This window comes from Cyclopterus lumpus, chromosome 15, assembly GCF_009769545.1.
Source record: "Cyclopterus lumpus isolate fCycLum1 chromosome 15, fCycLum1.pri, whole genome shotgun sequence".
NCBI classification, from domain to species: domain Eukaryota; kingdom Metazoa; phylum Chordata; class Actinopteri; order Perciformes; family Cyclopteridae; genus Cyclopterus; species Cyclopterus lumpus.
The window spans coordinates 14,545,073-14,565,232 of record NC_046980.1 but is presented as its reverse complement, the minus strand read 5'-3'; the positions used below and the strand labels follow the sequence as shown (position 1 = coordinate 14,565,232).

The window sequence follows — 20,160 nt, the reverse complement described above, 5'->3', positions numbered from 1 at the left end:
TATTGGTCACAAAAACTCCTATATGAAATGAAGCTAATCAGCTAATACAATAACAGGCACAGCATGCAGCAGATACATCAGAAGGTTCAGCGATGCACTCTCGCTGTGAAAAAGGTGACACATTATGCAACAGAAATAAGGTAGGGGGTCGCAATTTTTGTGATTATAATACACTAATGAAGCCTTTTGGAGCATTTTGAGATTAGAATACAATGAGAACACTTTGTTTTGAAAGACAAATAACTTTTATTGCATAATAACATATATTATACGATTATCATTTTGATGCATTAATGTGTTCATCCCGTTAATGTTGGAGCTGGAAAAGGTGGAGCACATTTTTATTTATTAATGTCTCTTATATTGTAAACTAACATTACAAGTACCTAAAACTTGCACTTCAGAACAGTACTTGACTACAATATTTGTAAAGACTTATTTTGAGAATATTAATTCATCCATCCATCCATTTTCAATACCGCTTATCCTCATTAGGGTCGCGGGGGCGCTGGAGCCTATCCCAGCTGACATAGGGCGAAGGCAGGGGACACCCTGGACAGGCCGCCAGTCCATCGAGGGCACATGTAGGGACATACAACCATTCACTCTCACATTCACACCTATGGGCAATTTAGAGATCAATTAACCTGCAGCATGTCTTTGGACTGTGGGAGGAAGCCGGAGAGCCCGGAGAGAACCCACGCTGCCACGGGGAGAACATGCAAACTCCACACAGAAGGACCGCTCCGACCGGGAATTGAACCCACGGCCCTCTTGCTGTGAGGCGACAGTGCTAGCCAATACACCACCGTGCAGTCTAATATTAATTCAATGCTTTTTAAATACTTGTATACCTCACATGTAGCCTTTAACTACTCCAGGGGGCCGACTCCCCTCTGGAGTTGGAGTAACATGCTGATGCCTTTGCAGCCTGGTACGCTACGCAGGGTTTTGGATTTGATGGTAGCAGCTCCAGGTGGTGAGGAGGGAGAGCAGGAAGGGGTGACACTGGACACATTTGTGGAGTGTGAAGGTGAGATATAGGCAACAGTCGACCCTGGAGGATTGTGGCGGCTGCTTTTGGAAGTTGAGAGTTGCAGAAGTCTGTATGTGTGTGTCTGTGTGAGCTCCAAGTAACAGTGTCTCTCAATAGCATCAAGAGGAATCAAACCTTGTGAGTGTGGACTCAGCGTGTTTTCCCCTTTGTGTCTGCCGTTGATCTGAATTCATCGATTTTCAAGAAAGTGTCTACACCTTTCACCTGGCCTCTCCGGCTGAGATAGGCTTGTTAAAATGCAAAGCTCAGATAAAATGCATATACGCTTGTTTTTTCTGACAAGTCCAAATTATGACCGCTCCCCTTTAGTGTTTACCGTCTGCACAGCGATGTTATTCAATCAGTTGCTGGTTTGATGGATTGACTGTAGAAATCCACAGCAAATTACCCTCATGTCTCCCTCACTCTGCACCCTGCTGGCTGAAGTGGAATCAGCCACTACGATGCCTGCATGCAAATGTCCACCTCAGTCTGCTGTTGGCGTTGACTGTCTGTTTGTTAGGAGTGTCGACAGTTCAAAAGCCGAGCATTCTTGGCCGCCCGGCTGAGAAATGAGGCCTGCAGGCTGATCCGAGCTCTGGAGTGAAGACATCACGCTGATTTAGTTATGTCTCAGAGGGACACATCTCCTCTCTCTGCTCCTTCGCTTCATTAGGCCACTCATAAAGGAAGGCAGATCAATGGAGGGAGAGCGTACACTCATGTTAAAACAAGATAAAGGATAGATGAAGGGCTCTTTTCTGTGTGAAATCAAAGTAAAACAGTACTATTCATTACACTACCTAAGGCAAGCATATAAAGCGTTGCTAAAGTGTCATAAAAGATGAACACAGACAGTTGAACAATTAAATTATAGCGATGCCACCTGTGAAGGTGATCCATTTCAACTCTATTGCCATGCCAGAGGAAGATTCTGCAAAACCCAGAATTACATTGATATCAACATCACATTCGATCATCCAGCGGTAATGTTTTTTTTTTATGATCAACGATAGGGACAAATTGTAGTAATGGCATTGATCTGGTCGCTGGACGCAAATCACAAGATGCAGAATTGTCTAGTACTAATGTAATTGGATGGACACTGGGCTGGTTATTTAAAAGCACTATTATCGTTAATTGGGTGGGTCAGCTGGCTCAAAACCTTTTATGTTTCTGGATAGAGAGCCCACACTGAACACAAACACCCCATTAGTTTTGAAGTTGAATATGGATAATATGAGGAACTCATATCATGCCTCAGATGACAGGAAAATGCAGACAATATGGTGTCGTTTCTGCAGTGAAGTTCAGTCAAGATCTTTAGCCACAACATGTACAATACTATGCAATTACAATACTGCTGCAGGGCTATTAAAACAAGCACACTACAATTGAAAGTGGACTGCAAGACAGCCGACTAAAATTTCCAGGAATCCAACAAATTGCTGAAGATTCAGATCATCGACCGATCCCAAAACTGGTTGGAGGTCAATATGTCTGTAAATAAAAATGAGATTTTCAGGATGTATTTGCTCTTGACAGACTTCTTTCAAAAGTATAAATGAAGCCCCTCAGATGACACATACGTGACATAACAGCATTACACCGCTCATTCCAGGTTCGGGTTATCATGTTTCTCTTGAACAAGCAGCACAAAGACATCCTTTCCATTTTCCCTTTTTCATTTTCACACTTCTACACTTGTCAACTTGCTTCATCTCCCCACTCCACAATTTCCCCATCATCACACTGAATTAAGAGTTGGCAGGAATAATGTTGATGTCAGTCACTTTGCACTCCATTTAGGCATATTAGCTCACACCTCTGTCACTTTCTTCTTGGGCTTGTACTTCCCTCTCTGGCCTTTCATTTGAAATCCTAATTAGTCCTCCATTAGGCCCTTGGAAATTACGCTAATGGACTCATCATCACAACGCATTTAAGCTGCAAATCAAGCGACAACGGTTGAGGACATGACTCTGTCATGACTTCATCTTGCAGAGGCTCAATTAAGGCTGCAGTTTCAGCAGGAGTCGAGGAGGAGACCTCATGGCTCCTGCTTGAATGCAGCACAGAAAGAGGAAAAAAGGAGGAAGCAGAATAAAGTGGTGATGGGTTGGAGTCGAGCCAATGTTTAGCATTTCCTGGGGGAGGCATATCGGATCCACTCAAGCAGATAAAACAGAGCACTAACATCTTTCAACCCTTTTTTTGCAGAGGAGAGAGTGTGGACAGCGAGAGTCCGACCCCAGAATACAAACACAGCAGACACAGCGCTGTCGAACACGATGAACCACTGACAGTTTGAGGAGCATCACAGTTCAAACGCAGGCCACAGATTCTGTCTCCATGCCACGGCACATTGACATTCAGTTTTAATAAATCATGTGGCTTTGCTTTCACTGCATCAGCATCAGTGCGTGATGAGACATTTTGAGCACAAAAATGTGTCAAATAGATTGCGGGATTGAATTTAGTAGTTATATTTTTTCATCTTGGACCAATATATGTTGATATACTTTTGAACATACTTGTGGATATACTGTTTTGTTTAAGCTTTGTGTCATCTTTAAGATCTCTTCAACATATTCATATGGGAATACACATTTATCTATTATTGGTATTCATTTCCCATGCCTTTGTTTACAGAGTGAGCATCATGGGTCGAGCCTTAAAGTCCCAGTGAAATGAAAAGTAAAAGAATCCCAGGTTTACATCCTGTGTCCCTGTGGTAATTGTTCATTTACCTCTTGTTATAAGCCAAATGTAAATCTGTATCAGAATATGTTTACATCTAAATCCCTATCAAATCCCTGTATTTTCTTTTCAGTAAAACGGTTTTAAATGTTGATGACTCATCCTGCACTTGGACATTTAAAAAAATGCATCCAATCAAATTAGATTTTGGGCGAGCCTCACCGGCTAGCCGCACTGGTCATAACACAAGCATTGTCTCCGGATTGTAGTTAGCAAACAGAGCAACATGGAGAGATAGGAAGAGATGTGTGTTTGAATATCAGTGGGCAAAAACATTTCCGAAACAATGGGGCTATGGTGTAATTAATTAAAGGAAAACTTAGCTGACGTTTTGTGTCACTGCAACGCAGATGAACATCCAGCAAATGACGGGAAACAACTGGCTGAGTTTTGCTGGGTGAGCTAGTCGCTCGGGTCCTGGCGGCACTACTTTTTAGCGACCCAATCAAATGCAAAGGATTTGATTTCCCTCTTGAAAACTGTACACTGCTCAAATATTTCACTGTGAAATATGTCACACTGCAGAAATCAGATAACTCTTGACTCTGACTTTAATGTTGCCAGGCCAGAAGCTTTCTTAATGTCTGTTTCACGTGCTTTGCTCCCACAGAAGAAATACACTCCTGCCAAGTGAGGTGTAAGCACCTTTACTGCAGGAACCACCCGGGCTTGGAGTCAGCTGTCAAGCAGCCAAGATTTAACAGAATTTCATAATGGCGAGCTCAAAAAGAGAGTTTGACAACAGTCCGAGAGGAGAGTGTATGAGTCAATGAAGAGGCAACTGCACTCAAAACGTTCTCCAACTAGCTACACCATTTACACTAAGCTTTAACAGAAGTATTCCATCAAAAATGTTCATGTTAAATGGCATTCAAGGACTTCCCTAACAGCTCAGTAAGAAAGAGATGAGATGGTGGGACACTTACTGTCATTAGAACCTTGATTTTCATCCCAAGTACGGACATAATCATCCTGCAGAACACATGAAGAAAACAACAGTTATTATCAGATGTATAGAAAGAAGGTCTTAGTGCATGTGTTCTCATCTTCATAGGGAAGAAGTTAAGTTGACATTATTATATACATCATGGCACACAGAGTATGTACATTAGTCTTGCAGCATGATAAGCCAAGTGAATCACCAGAGACAGATGGGTATGACTGTAGATGTACATCTGTATGGAAATGAGCCTGACAAATCTGCACCTGATGGCTATATATGCCTACATATGCCTTCCCCCTATTAAAAAAAGGATGGAGAATTAGCGATAAAGACACACAAAAAGACAAGGAAATGAGACATGAATGAATAAGATGAATAAGAACCAGAGTAGAAGAGCTGGACAAAACTGACCTCTACCTCCTGGTGAAATGACAGCAAAAGAAGAGAAAGGAGCAAATATTAGTGAAGAAGAAAAGTGTAACTTTAGATACAGGGTATTAAACTGCATTCAATGACACTGAAAGTTTCCAAAAAAACTATTTATGTTCATTTTAAAGCCCAACGAAATAGGCAACAATATCAAAAATATTAGCAACAATATTAAAAAGACATCATTATTAAGATATTAATAAAACCTTATTAGATATGATTGACAGTGGTCCAGAACTCTTCTTGGTGCACAGAAATACTTGACATCACCTTTTCCAAATCCTGCCCAATTTAAATCAGTGAGAATAGAAAGTAAAAAACATATTAGGCATGCACGATGTATAATAGATTTTTTTTTCATTTATTATGGTTTTGTCAATTTGTATAATTGAATTTGAGCTCAAAGAAAGAGTAATGAAATGCTGAATAAATTTACAACAGCTATGCACTTTTTTAAAATGAAGATGTCTTTTTCTTATCTCAATTAACCTCTAAATTCAGAGTATGACCATTAAATTAGACACATTTATGGCTGCATTTCTTTAAAACATAAGGTAATCTCACAGGAGACATGTACAGATGTGAAGCTCTTTTTGAGCATATTGCTGCGTCTGAAATAATAAACGAGTCATTTTAAGATATTTACAATCAGTTCCCTCCCCACTTCCTTGGAGATGACTTACTCATCACCGTAAACATTTACTGTACTAGAAGCGTGTGGCAAACAGTTCCCAGGGAGGCGATAAATCCTGACACATGAAATAAGCAGCCCTCGTGAGAGAGCGGGGACCTTCTTCTTTGACCCGCACAGTTTTCATTTCACAGAGGTAAATATATTCATCACCAGTAAGGACTCCGCTCGAGTCTTGAAATCTACCAAACTGCTGTTGCTCTGCTCATCCTCTACTCGTTCATTATTCCCTGCTCAGTGACAGAAGAATCACTTCCAGTAAACTCTCGGGTGTCTAAATTTTACCTCAACACTCCAGTAAAGCTTCATGAATGATTGCCGGTTATGTAGTTTAACCTTGTTGGGCCCGATGGTGTCACGCATTATCAGGGTAAGACCTCAAAGGGTTTACGCCCTTGCCATTAATCTGACACCTCTCCTGTCTCCTTTATTGATGCTTCAGCTTCTGCATTATTTAGCAGCCTTTCGGTATTTGTGTTTCTGCCAGCACCGACAAGGAAAGTGTCCTGCTGTGCTGACAGGACTGGAAATCAATGATTTCGTGAAAGAGAGGCTGCGGAATATGTATTCAGGGGAAATAAATTGCTCCTGAAAGTGAGCACGAGACGCAGAGCATGGTGACAAGTTTGGCACACAGCAGAAAAATGACATCACTCGAAAATATGACTCACAAAGCAGAAACAACTGCCGTTTTTTACACAGATTAGAGGACGCAGGCTGAGAGCTAAAGACAATCAGGAGCTCTGTGATCTACCTGTTAACATCAGGAAGAGCTCCTCTCTTAGAGCGGGGAAGCTTACCCTCCACATCACACACGGCAGCCGGTTCACCCTGCTGCCCAAAGCTCCACAATAATGACTGACAGACAGCAACCCCTCATATCTGTAGGATGAGCATGTCCACTGTAAAATTGGACTCAGCTCAAGTGGAACTGCAGTGTCATGACAAAAGCAAAAAGATCTCTCTAAAAAGTGACAGATATCGAGCTTGTTGGGTGGATTGAAAAAGAAGAAACAGGAAACTCGTTGAAATGAATGTATTCAAACAGGAAACCCGTTGCCCTTTCCAAACAACGTTGAAATGAATGTGTGTGTGTGTGTGTGTGTGTGTGTCTATCTGATAGCTTGTGTTTGTGACTGACATTTTACGTTCACTGTGGTTATCCTGAGGGGTTTGTTTGTGTTGTCAGTGACAGCGGAGCGCATCGCTGCTTAATAAAGGACACAGTAATAACACTGTTGGAAATGTGGTTTATAAGCGTTAATATCTGCCTTCAGTGGATTCATAAAACCCATGCAGAACAGCACAGAGCTACAAAGTGCACACGGTTCGTGAATCAAAGTCATGGATTCCCGCCCACACAGACCTCAATCTCTCTGAATTGGATACCCAGTCCTACTGTTTTGTGCTCATAGGATAAATTTATGCAAAAATAATTGATTTTGGTGTGTTTGTTTCTTGATGAAAACCAAAACAGTGTTTCAAGTTTCATCAAAGCCAGGCGGCAAGCTCTGGACTTAAGTCACACAACGTCCTCCTTTGCTCTCAACTGACAAGGATCATGAACTTACACAAATGGGTGTTTTTGACACAATGCACTTTTCATCTACTGAATGACGTGTGTAGACTGGCGAAGATTTAATCAGTCACCTGTTGTGCAGAATGAGACTGAATGCCACTCTACACTGAAGGTCCTCCTTGCTGTGATCTCCCTCGAGACTTCACCGAGGACCAGGCTGCAAGCCATCCACAATGAATGGTCCTTAAGTAAATGCACGTACACCCTCAAAGACAAGAGGCTGACCATGTATCAGGAGGAAGATTTCTCACAGACATGGAAAGCATCAATGGGCTGATCAGCAAGCAGCAACACTTCCCTTATCATCCCAATCCTCAATAGTGAAAAAAAGCACTTGCAGCGGATTCAGGTATAAAAAAAAGAAATAAACAAACATCTATTTTTCTTAACCGTGCCTCTTGCCGTGACAAAAGCACTAATATTATATTGTACACAAATCTTCTGGAAACACACCACTGATCTTTTGGATCCCGCTGTAGTATAAAATATAACCCCAAATCAAATAAAAACATGACATTGGCCCGAGGTTGTCTTCAGCAGCGATGCTACATACGGCACCGTATCACTTCCGCCCACCTTGAGATTCACACTAAGACTCAGCGGCTGTTCACACAACCTCTCCGCTTTGGTTTATGGATCACATGAGACAAGCCTGAGATGAAACAACCCCTTTAACAATATTCTCATCCGATATGTTCTCCTCTTATCTGCATGCACACTGGGCTGCAGGGCACAAGACGCAAGAATGCTGATTCCTGTATTTCTGCATGCACACAGGGCTCTGAACTGATGCCTAAAGATTGCAGAGCATCAAACATTGAGAACCTGGTCTGCTTCCCCTGCAGGACAGAGTCAAGAGCACTGCTTATGTAAGCTGGAGGACTGGGAAAGTACAATTTATAAAAGAAATAAAAACACAAATATCACAAATTAGCCTCCTTTAAATAAAATAAAAAACAACAACCTTTGAAGTAATATTGAACAAATGTACCTCTATGGAACTTATTTGCTTGAAAACAATGTGCAAAAACGAATTGGCTTATATATCAACATATTTTGCGTACCAACAGTCCTTTTCCGGTCAGCAACAGCTGTATCTGACCTTGTAGCCTCTGAACGGCCCACAGGCGTCTTCATCAGAGGAACCTTTCTTGGTCACCGTGAGGTCTGTCTGACCTTGAATGCATCGCCGGGTCCAAGCTCACACTTGACTCGTTCCCTTTCCCACCATTCACAGAAGTTAACTCGGAGAAGCTGCTAGCCGTTGCTACCAATATGTGTAATTAGCTGCATACAGTTGAACAGTTATACTTGGTACTGTGTGCACACACACATACAAACACTAACGCTCAGCCTAATTAACCAAGTTTAAATAGAGACAAGTGCACGTCCTAATCACTGCAACTATGTTTCCTCCCTTTACTCAACATAGGTCTCTTTTTTCATCAATCCCAATTGTCTTCCACAACAGATTTGTTTCTTCCTTCTCGACCAGAAGTCTCGCTCCTCTCACTTTCTTTCTCCTGACACTTTCTGATACCAACCAATCAAACAAAATAGGTGAAACTAAAGGCACAATATGTGTTTCTTGTACCTTTTCTATTGTTTAGACTTTTCTTTTTTTTTTAACGACTTATTCAAAACTTTACACCCAACCGTGTTTATGTTTTTCTTAATCTTTCAGTTCACCATTTCTATTTCTTGATTAAAGTACATTACTCTCAGTATAATTGTCTTATTGAATTATTATTAATTTGTCTTTATTAGGAACAAACTTTTTATCCATGGCTCCACGTATTTCTACAAGCCTAAATAACGCTTATCTTTTATCTAATCTTGTTTTTTGTGTGGATAATTTCACCATTTTAAATTGCTCCAATTGAATCAGAATTATTTTGTGTGGAATCTTAATTGAACATGAAAATTGCAAATTATTACTCTTCAAGCAATGGTTTTAAAGAGCAGTTTGACTCTCTACACCCTGGGTTAAACATAGACTTTGAAGCAAATCTGATGAATATTTTACATGGGTTTCTATTTAATTGATATCCTGATTTATTTCTGTGTTGATTTTGGGAATATGTTGTAACTGCAGAGCCTCAGGTGTATTTCCATTCTGGGGACAACAATTGTAAACTGCATTTCCCATTTAAACCTGCGATAATTTGACACAGAGCTTTGCCAAACATATTTCCGCTCTGGGTTTAATGACAGCAAGCTTGACTTCATCAATACAGAGGGTTCCTTTTTCTAATCATCCCAGAGTTTTCAAATACTATGTTAAGCCACACATTGAAAACACGAGACAGAGAATGATTGAGGACCTTATGGCAAGAAAGTTTGAGTCTGACCAAAATTCAGATTGTGGTCAGATTTGGATTGTGTGTGCGAAACATTGATTTAATGGACCAGGTTGAACATAAAAATGCAAGTACAACCTAGATCAAAGAGTCCATTTCTTATGCTTTGGATAGATTTCCATTTCTATCATAAAACACACAGATGAATAGACATATAGTAAGTCTGTTGTCCACATTCCACTCCTCCTCTTTGTTATATGAGTAATCGTTTCATACCAAAGATTTTGGACAAAAGGTATTCATTCACGTTTACACTGAAGTGAGTGGCATGTAAAACCAATAATTATCTTCATTTATGAAAGGCTCTTCACATACGCTCCTCAGGCTCAAGTAGAGATGAGTGACGTCAGAAATACTTTGACATCAAAGGATGGATAAAAGGTACAAATACATACAAAAGCTGGCTGAAAATTGCACTCAATCATGTACTCTTTTTTCCATTTCACCAAATACATAAGAAAAGGCACAGGACAACAAATTGACTGGATTCAGTGAATTTTACAGAAATTTTGATGCAAATCTTAAACTTTCTTGCATAATGCACTTTGCATTATGCACAAGTCACACACAACAGACACACCTATAGTTGCAGCTTAGAAAATCCTAGTTTGTCCACAACGTCTCTGTGCACTCATGCCAGCCCTGCACTCGCTATCTATAAATAAAATCAGCCCTCGTGAATTCAGTGCCCTGCAGAGAATAGAAAAACAGTCTGCATCTCACAGGAGAATCTGTTAGACACAGGGAGAACCTTCACACTAGAGTGAAAAAGCCAAGCTCAACTGAAAAACAGACATGCAACAATGGAAAATCAATGAAGTTGCCTTGGTAAGAGCAACAAGAAGGATAAGAATCAGCCAATGATTGGAGACAGGGGAGTCTAAAACAATGTAATAGAATAAGAGCGTCTCAACCCGATCGACAGCAACAAAGGACTGAGACACGGCTCATCAAGTGGAAAAGGCAGACTGGCTGTCACGTCTGGTGCCGAACAAGTCCAGTCAGCTTATTCATATGCACTTAAAATATATTCACATTACTACTGCGTTTCTTTTGGTTAGTTTGCACTGTTAGCGCTGTTAGCACCTTTAGCTATGAGCTGCCGGTACATTGAGAGTCGTTGAGAGGCAATCAAAATACTCCCCATCGTGGATCTTGCACCTTTAAAGTTGGCAATATATTTCAAAATAACAAACTTGTCTCAAGTTAGTTCCGACATGACCAGCTCGTTTCAAAACAAGCATCTCCCCTCCAAACACTGTGGGTTTGTGTGCGTATATCTGGACGTGTGTGCTTTAAATACAGCTTACACTTTCTCAACAAGCCCCTCAATAGCTCTCAGGTGCTCAAGTATCCAGTTTTGTGCTATTTTTTGAACCACTTCTAACTTTTTCAAAATGCTGCTGGATATGCTACTGTGCCTATTGGAGCCCCAAGCAATCTCATAAAAATGTAAGTATATTTTCGAATATGAAAGTTCATCCTGAAACACAGTTACAAACTCTCCTGTTTTTTATCTGAATTTATACAAACTAACATCACACTGACACACCATTCAAACAATTTTGGGGCATTTACTGCCAATGATTGGGCTATTTATTGCACATAAAGGTTTTCTATCTACAGAAGGTCATTGGAAGTATCCCACAAAGAGCGCCTTACAGGCAGATTCCTGGTTGTCGGGTGTTCTCCGCAGCAAACAATCCATTTGGCATATCGACTCCCAGGTGTAGCCAACACAGAAGCAGGTCACGCGGAGGAATCATGCATGGGAAATCCTATAGTGCAGGCATTTCTAGCATCTTTAGGGAAGAATGATGCACAAAAGTGTCTTTTTTTTCTGCAGCTATTAGTAACACCTGCATTCAGTTTCATAAACGACTGCATCTGCTAAGAAATTTGATATTTATCACCTTTCTTCACTACATATAGAATCCCCTCCCTGTGTCTCTGCGGCACCTGTGCCCTTCAGCTGTGGCTATTGTACTGCAGTGAGGATCAGCTGTAGCTGTACAAGCATGGCATGATGAAAAGCTGTTTCTTTTTTCTTCTTCTACTCAATTACAGTCCACCTAAAGAACAAGACCCCACACACCGCACCAGTAGTCCCTCCAAACCCCAAACAACCGGACCAACCTTCCCAAAACTGTTGGATGTGATCGAGATCCATCTGCTATATATGCCAACACAGCTCTGGACAATTGCAGCTCCATAAAGAATCTGGAGTATGATAAGAAACGACTCCTACCATAACAAAGTATGACAAGATAGACTAATGGATTTCTGATGAACTCTTATCATCATTGATATCTTTAATGCATCAGTGGCAGTCTTTTCAAACATCAGAGAGCATGGTGTAGTCTGAGCGCAGGGCTGGTAAACCTCTCATCAAATGCTCTTGCCAGTTAGCCAAAACCTTCCGCAAATGCGTCCCCCATTCTGCGTATTTACTACACAGGGATCTGATGTTGTTTTTCTCTTAAAAGTGAAGTGAATGTATAAGAGGTGCAGTCAGGATTGGTACTTAGTGGTCCAGAGTGGAGAGGCTTGTGTTTATAAGATAAGAGTTTACCAGGCACAGACAGCGCTGGGTGGGAAGCAGAGAGAACAAGAACAATATGAACCAAAATCCACATCATAAACATGAGCTCTTTTTTTTCATGTACAGTACATGCATGCGTGAGGGATGCTGACAATAAACAGCTTCCTGTGAGTTACAGTCCTAATCATCATCCATTTCTAGTCTTGTATCTGAGTTAATCTTGAATCAACAGGAATAAAACATACCAGACCAATTTCATAGCTTGGTAATTTCATGGACAGTATCCTAATTACAAGGGAAGTTGAGCACAACAATTGAATTTACTGTTGATTTGTCTTTATTAGACATACAATTGGATCCGCAATGCATAAAATGCCTTAGTCTCCAGCCATTTAATTTCATACTGAGAATAGACAGTGCCTAGACTGGTGAGATGATCCCAGTTGACATATAAATGCCCCTATAATTGAGTCTCTGAATGTCTGTGTGCTGAACACATTTCATTAAGTGTCTGGTCTTAAAGTAAAAGTGAGTCCATGATGAAATCAAGATCTATTTGTATTATACTATATCTGGGCGACTGTGGGTCAGTGGTTAGCAGGTCCGTCTTTCAATCAGGGGGTTGGTGGTTCAATCCCCGCCCTAGTTGATGCACAACACTTAACCCTGACCCTGAGTTGTTCCCTGTAGCTGTTTCTACAGTGTATGAATGTAACATGATTGTAAGTTGCTTTGGATAAAAGTGTCAGCTAAATGTAATATCTGTATTTTGTTTCTAGAAACTTTATGTCTCCCTCTTTCATTCATCCATTATAGAGCTGTGGAGTGGAGCTGTCATTGTGAGTAATAACATTCTGCTTGTTTAGAAGAGAGGATAAATAAATTGATTCCATGTTATACCTGTTTTAATTTCAAGTAACAGTACTTCATGTCTTATAAGATTTGAGTAAATAACACAAAGTGTTTGGGTTATAGCTCTGAACTCAGTTACTGTGAATGCCTTCCCCGTTCCCATCTTTCTTTTTTTCCTGGATTTGGTGCATTAGTGAAATGAAATGTTGAGTGCACCTGTCAGATTAAAGGATTGAAGGTATCCCATTCTATTACATGTTGACTGTAACTATTAAATCTAATCGCGTTGCCTTCCTGTGAAATAGATTGAATTGAAGTGTGGTAGCTATTTTTATTGGAAGAGAAAGAGCCTCTAATCCAGATTCTGCTTTTACATTTCATAAGAGAATAAATATGAAATATTTACAGTGTGTGTTCTGAAGCATATGCGTTGTGTATGTGTGATGGTTTTATTTTCATCTGTGTGTGTTTGTGTACATGCAAAAGAGAGAATGAAAGAGGTCGTCTTTCATGTTGTGCAGCTTTGATTATTGCTTTCCAGTGTCGGATTAATATTCAACATTCAGCTCTCAGAGGACTGTGCAAGTCAACATCAATTTGTGTAATCTGAATACCTATAACTGTGTCATTGGCAGCCCTTTATACATAAACCATATAATTCCCAAAGACTGAACTGCACATTTTTTGGTTCAGATTTGATTTTTTGCTCAAAGACCAACACGAAGCAACAACAATTAAATGCTCATTGCATTCAATATTCAGCAGCTCTCCTTCTGAATCACCAAGGAAATATTAGCACAGATCGTGCTTCAGTGGAAGAAGTTTGCAGTTTTAAGGATATGAAAAAATAATCATAATAAAGGATGTTTCCTCTGATTCCACCCTGAAGCAGGACAGATGAGGGGGATAGAGTCATCAAACCCTCAGTGATGCATGCTCCATTTCAACACCATAACACAGAGACTGCTGTTGCTACGGCAGCAAGCTGAAATCAAAGTGGTTTCTATTGGCGATTCCCCCTGGGAGTTTCACTGGTTCACTTCTCTGATGTTTCTACTGTCATCATCATCATCATCACCAGAGACACCACCACTCTTGCTCTTTAACGTGCTGGCGGACGCAGTAACACGCACAGATGTAACAGCCCCGACACAAACACACTTCTGCACTTGCAAGTGTGTAGAATGGATCATACACGTATGCAGCGTGCACACATGCACATTAAGACAATCACCTCTGGGAATAAAGGAGACAGTGTGCAACGGGAACTGTTTGTGTTACCCAGCAGCTTTGATGATAAATCAAAGGGAAAAAAGGGAAATCAGAGCAAGTGACATCTTTATACTAGATGGCAACCCCTTAAGCAAAGTTAAGAAGAACTGTTTATACCTTGGGATGCTCCACATATTCTGTTTGTGTTTGGTTTCAATTCACTCTTGGTGGGATTTTGTTTTGCACAGCCAATAACAATGTGCTGAATTCAGTTGCCGCTCTAACATTTTGGATCAAAGCTGTGTAAATGTAGAGCAGCATCCAGTGAGTGATAATCCCACAATAATTCTGACTTAATCTTTCCATGCCCACAATTTCATTATTCCCTTAATACAGTTCCTGAGGACATTCTCCTTAAGTAACAGTCAAAGTAATCCGATCCCAGAAGGGGTAGCGGCCAATTTTCACACACATTCACCTTTTCTTCTGGGATGTCCATAAGGAGGCGTATGAATGCGGATCAAAAATGACCCCAAAGCCTCTCTGCGATGGTTATTACTTGTCAAGGCTTCTCCTCTTGAGAAGCTAACGCATTGTTCTCATGCATGCTCGAGCCGAAGCCAGCTGCTCACATTTCAAATCCAATAATGATACCCATCACGTGATAGTTACCACCCTGGATCTATTAAAACCCAATTAACAAGAGTTATAAGGAACATAATCCAACTGCACTATTGTCCAAATCCCGTTGGGGTCATTAGTAATCATTTCACAGAGCTTGCAAGCAAAATCATGTCCATACATTCACAGACACAGCAATATATCACTGTCCATAGCCTGCAGGCTTTAATGAATCCCTGCAACCCAGTCTGTTCAGTAGGTGAATATGCACATCCATCAATCCCCGCCTCACTGCTTTAATTGCATAATTCTCTTGTTCGTGAAATCTCCCGGGACACGTCTGGAAACACATCTGAGGTAACCCATATTCAGGACAGTATGATGGAATAGGTATACTGCTCCTGCTGTGCAAGTGGGACTGAAACATTAATTGCTTATAATTAACCAAGGGCCCATATACTAAAAGTGGGCAAGTGTGGCTTCATTTTTGACCTAGCAATCCTGGTAAAGCTATCTAATTAAATACCACTTTAGATATCTTGAATTTGGAAGAGTAAGATAAGTCAAACATCCAGTCTGTGTATGGCATTGGGACAACCATTTCCCTTTGCCATTATCCCAAACTATCTGATACACATGACATGTATACATTTTGAGAAATTCTTTAAAAACAAGGACAAAATCCGGCCAAATGTGTAGGCTGCATGAAGAGGACATTCATTCAAGCTAAAGCATATTGTGAATGTGAACACCTAAAACACAATCCCTCCTATAAGCTATACGTTCTGTTTTTATCGTCTTATTGGTCTAAATTATATTTTCGCCATCCAAACAAAGTGGATGGCCAAAGTAGTTATAACTGAATATGTTTTCGTTTTTAAACATTTGCTCTAAAGTGTGTGTTTCTACGGTGTGGGAATAAGAACCAAGTTTGTGTGTAGTATACAGGTTTAGAAGTGTGCGATAACTATTATTATTGTTTCTGAATGGCCGCCGTGCGTATTTCCCCATCAGAGCGTCTTATACCGCATTACCGCGCATCTCACAATCAACACGGCGGACTTACATCTCTGAACCGATTCCAGTGCTTGATCTTGCGGCTGTACTGTGAAATGGTGGATAGCCACTGCTCGTCTTCCATGAAATTCCCAGTTTTTTCCCCTTCTTTGACGTTCTTCACGTCGGTCTGGAAGGTAGACCCCACGAGCATCACCAGCGGGACGAGAAGGCACGCGATATCCGTAATTTCCACCATGGTAGCGGACAAAAAAAACACCTCGTGCACACCGGCTGTCGGCTTTCCTCTTCTGGGAGGGAGAGGATGCTGAGGCTGGATTGAAACTACCAGCTGATTAGCCTATATGATGCTCCTTCTGCTGCTGAGAGAGAGAGAGAGAGAGAGAGAGAGAGAGAGAGAGAGAGAGAGAGAGAGAGAGAGAGAGAGAGAGAGAGAGAGAGAGAGAGAGAGAGAGAGAGAGAGAGAGAGAGAGAGAGAGAGAGAGTATTCAAGGTAAATCCTGTGTTGTGACGGTATTTGGTTTGTTCATATCAACATATCACAGATTTATTTGTATTTTAATGTGGACGTTGGTGTTGCTGCACCTTCAAAAATAAAGTGTCCCCTACACCCCCGCTGCTCAAGTGGGAAAGTGTGTTTGGTTATGTGGGGCAGTCTGAATTAAGTAGTCTCTGACTAATTATTTAGTCTTTAAAATATCAGGAAATTGGGAAAAATAAGTAACATAAACACTATCATATAAGACAAAGAAAATCAGCAAATCCACCCAATTAAAAACGGTTGGTATTTTTACTTTATGATTGAATAAAAATAATAAACCTATTACGATTATTTTCTGAAGATCAACCATCTAAGTCAATCTCAACCAATCTAGTCTGAATTTTAAAAAAAAGTAATATATTCCATTATTCGGTTTTGTGTTTTTATGCGTATTTATTTTGAATTACAATATTTTACTAAAGAATTCAAGGTCCACTATTTTATTCCAGGGCCTTCAACCACATCACTTGGTCTTCATCGTGGATGGAATTCGCTCAGTTGTCATGGAGACGGATGTATGGACACTGCTGTTCACATTTCATCGAAAGAAATTGAAAAATGTATAGTAATCAAACTATGCAGACTCAACTAAGAACAACTGCATTTACGTTTTAAAGTGGTCTGTGAATATCAGACGTGTGCAATACAGTCTTGTGAAAACTTAAATTGTTAGCATCTATCAGAGCTGCAAATCTGATTTACTAATCATTTCTTGTTATTTTAGTAACTGGTTCTGTACATTTAAAGTATAACGGGCCAAAATAGTTTTAGCAAACACAAAACAATATTTTAGAAACATCAATGTGTTGTTTTCTGGACAAGCAGCATCATGGTATAGATCGCAACTTCATCCACAGAGCTTTATGTTTGATGTGTATTTCACAGACCTTGACTCCTTTGATGATATCAGACCAGTTAAAAATCCTTGTTTTATGAATGGCCTCTGAAATAGTCCTTTTCCCAGCAGACATTTTACATTTGTCGTTGCAGGAAAAGCACAGGTTCAACTAATAACATTAACGATGGCTTTGTCCCAGTAAGCCGTGACAGGGAGCCTGTGTACATAATAAGGCCTTGGTAGTGGAACAACTCAATGCAATGTAGCCTGTTATTACTGAGCTGAGTTAAAATCTCTATCACACATCTTAACAGAAAGGGAACCTTTAATGACATAACTATTGTATTGACGTGTGATGCTACTGTGAACCGGTGGTCTGGAATAAACTAAACTGATTGGCAATTGCACTAGACTACATTTTATTGCAGTATGTCCACCCCTGCATAAAGAGAGAATAACTTAAGAAACGTTGCCACTTTAACAGCGACACATATACTGAATTGTACATCAAATTAGAAAAGTGAATTATGTGCTGCTGCTCTGCCTCAGAATTGTTACTTGGATTGACAAAGAGACGACACGAAGAAGAGGTTAGTAGATTAGTTTGCTGTTGAGCTCCGTTCTGCTATGTTCATATAACGATTATGGCAGTGCTTTCTGATATAGAATACCAGCAGCAGGGCATTTTCATAGTGCCGCGCTACAGTGTCTGACTGTATCTGCCTTGCCTGCTGTATCTCTGCTTAGTACAGTCTCAGTCAGTCCCCAGAGGCACATAGTAAATCACAGCTTGTAATTGAAATGCTGGATTAACTGATGCCATCTTTATTTCATCCTGTAGAGAGTGTCTTTGAGGCCCTCTTAATAACGCGTGCATGCATGCAGGAAACAGGACTTCATCTAATCTCTCAGCTGAAAGCAATCAAGTTTCCGAGCAAAGCGAAAGAGAGGAAGTTGCTCAAATTGAACACAATGCAGAGATTGTGATGTGATGGAATCAGTGACTGAAAGCAACAAAGCATGTCCTAATATATACACACATTATGCAATACATACTGTGATGTTCCTTTTTTACAGCTATGCACTCTGATTCCCAAAAAAATGTGTGCAAACATCAAATCTGCTTCATGCAGTTGGTTTGAACTGGACTCGGTGTGTACCCTCTGCTATAAACTAATATCATAGTGACATTTATACTGATGCATTTTAACATATCGCTCAGCAGCTTCTGCAATCAGCCAGCTTCATCCTCAGTGACATTAATCAAACTAAAAGCAGCGAGTTAAATTAAGCAAAATGGCTTTGTGGTTAACATTACGCATGCTTTAAGGCACATATTAGGTGAAAAGCTTGAGGCGGCTGCACTGGGAGTCAGGCACAGGCCCGTTCATGAACCCACAGACAGAGCAGGCATCTGGAGGGACGAGGGCAGAACATGGCAGGCCAACAATGTGCATCTCATGTATTGGAGCAAGTTAAAGAAAAAAGGGCCCGGCTAATCCTAGAGTCACCCAGCGATGGGGGTTTCAGGTAATCCCCTTATAAAAGCTATGGAGAATACGCTCCTGTCAGTCACGCAAGTGTGGTTGCTTCAGGTCTGATGTTTTTTGGAGCATAGACAGGGAATCTTATTGTGTTGGCTAGAAATGTAATGATCAATGAGAAAAGATGGTGGCTAATGTCATCAAAAACCGCCTTTCATGCTTAGACATACAATAATGCTTGGTAGCCATGGGCGACTCATTGAGTCGACGTCAATGGTGGACTACTTAGACGCTGCTGAGATTATTAAATTACAAGGGTTCATCTTTTTAGGTGTTGGGAGGTGGATTTTATTGCACAGAGCCAGGCTAGCTGTTTCCTCCTGTTCCCAGTCGTTGTGCTAAGCTAAGCCAACTGGCTGCCAGCGCTAATTTCTTATTCAGTTTACAAATAGTGGTATTAATCTTCTCATCCAACTCTGCAAAAGAAATCCTAAAATGTTGAACTGTTATTTCAACGTAAAGTAATAGAAACTATAATGCACATTTAAAATTAGTCCAGTAAAATATATTAAACATATGAATGATATCCATAAAACTGTCAGATTCAAAGAGCAGTCACAACAGCCCGACAAGTCTCGTTTAATTCCAAACCAAACACAAAGAGCAAAACATTGGCAGCATTTCTAAATAATGCACATGGTTCTAAAATGAGAGATAGCTTCACTCAGGGACAAGTCACGGTAAGAGTAGTTATAAATAATGATCAGGATCCTTTTCTCTGTCTGATGTCATGTGGTTCATCATATATGCATAGACTTTCTCACTGCTGCACCTGTCACTACGCAATGCAGCTTCTGTGTGTGATGACATTCAATCTATATCAATGATAAGGCACGATAACACAAACCGGAAACTGCAAATAATCCAGTTCCTTCGGGTGTTTTATGTCAAGTCGGTAGTCAGAGAAGAGAAACAAGGGAATACCTCAATCACATTTGCATTCAGTGCTCATGTCCTGCCGATAACAACAACAAATCTAAAGGCCTGATTTAAATTTTTTATACAGCACAAGTACAGGGAAGTTAATCTGAAATGAAAATCACAAGACAAAACAACTTGATATGAGACACGTCAAAAAGTTAAACAATGCATTAGAACACCAGACAGAAAGTGCATTACATGCGTGTGGCATTACACTATTGTTTAATTGTCTGCCTGTTTTGCATGATTCCATTATAAAGGCCCTTTTTACAGC

General features: G+C 40.4%; 1 protein-coding gene across 1 annotated transcript in view; it reads right to left on the bottom strand.

Moving 5' to 3' along the window:
• The window catches only part of spock2 (SPARC (osteonectin), cwcv and kazal like domains proteoglycan 2), a 32,375-nt gene that overhangs the window by 8,920 nt on the left and 3,295 nt on the right, over positions 1 to 20,160 (bottom strand). The window contains exons 3-4 of the mRNA XM_034552869.1: positions 16,092 to 16,401; positions 4,723 to 4,768 (exon numbers count right to left, since the gene is read on the bottom strand). Of these exons, the coding sequence (XP_034408760.1) occupies positions 4,723 to 4,768; positions 16,092 to 16,280 (235 nt within the window). The 5' untranslated portion in view covers positions 16,281 to 16,401. The remainder of the gene's footprint in view (positions 1 to 4,722; positions 4,769 to 16,091; positions 16,402 to 20,160) is intronic.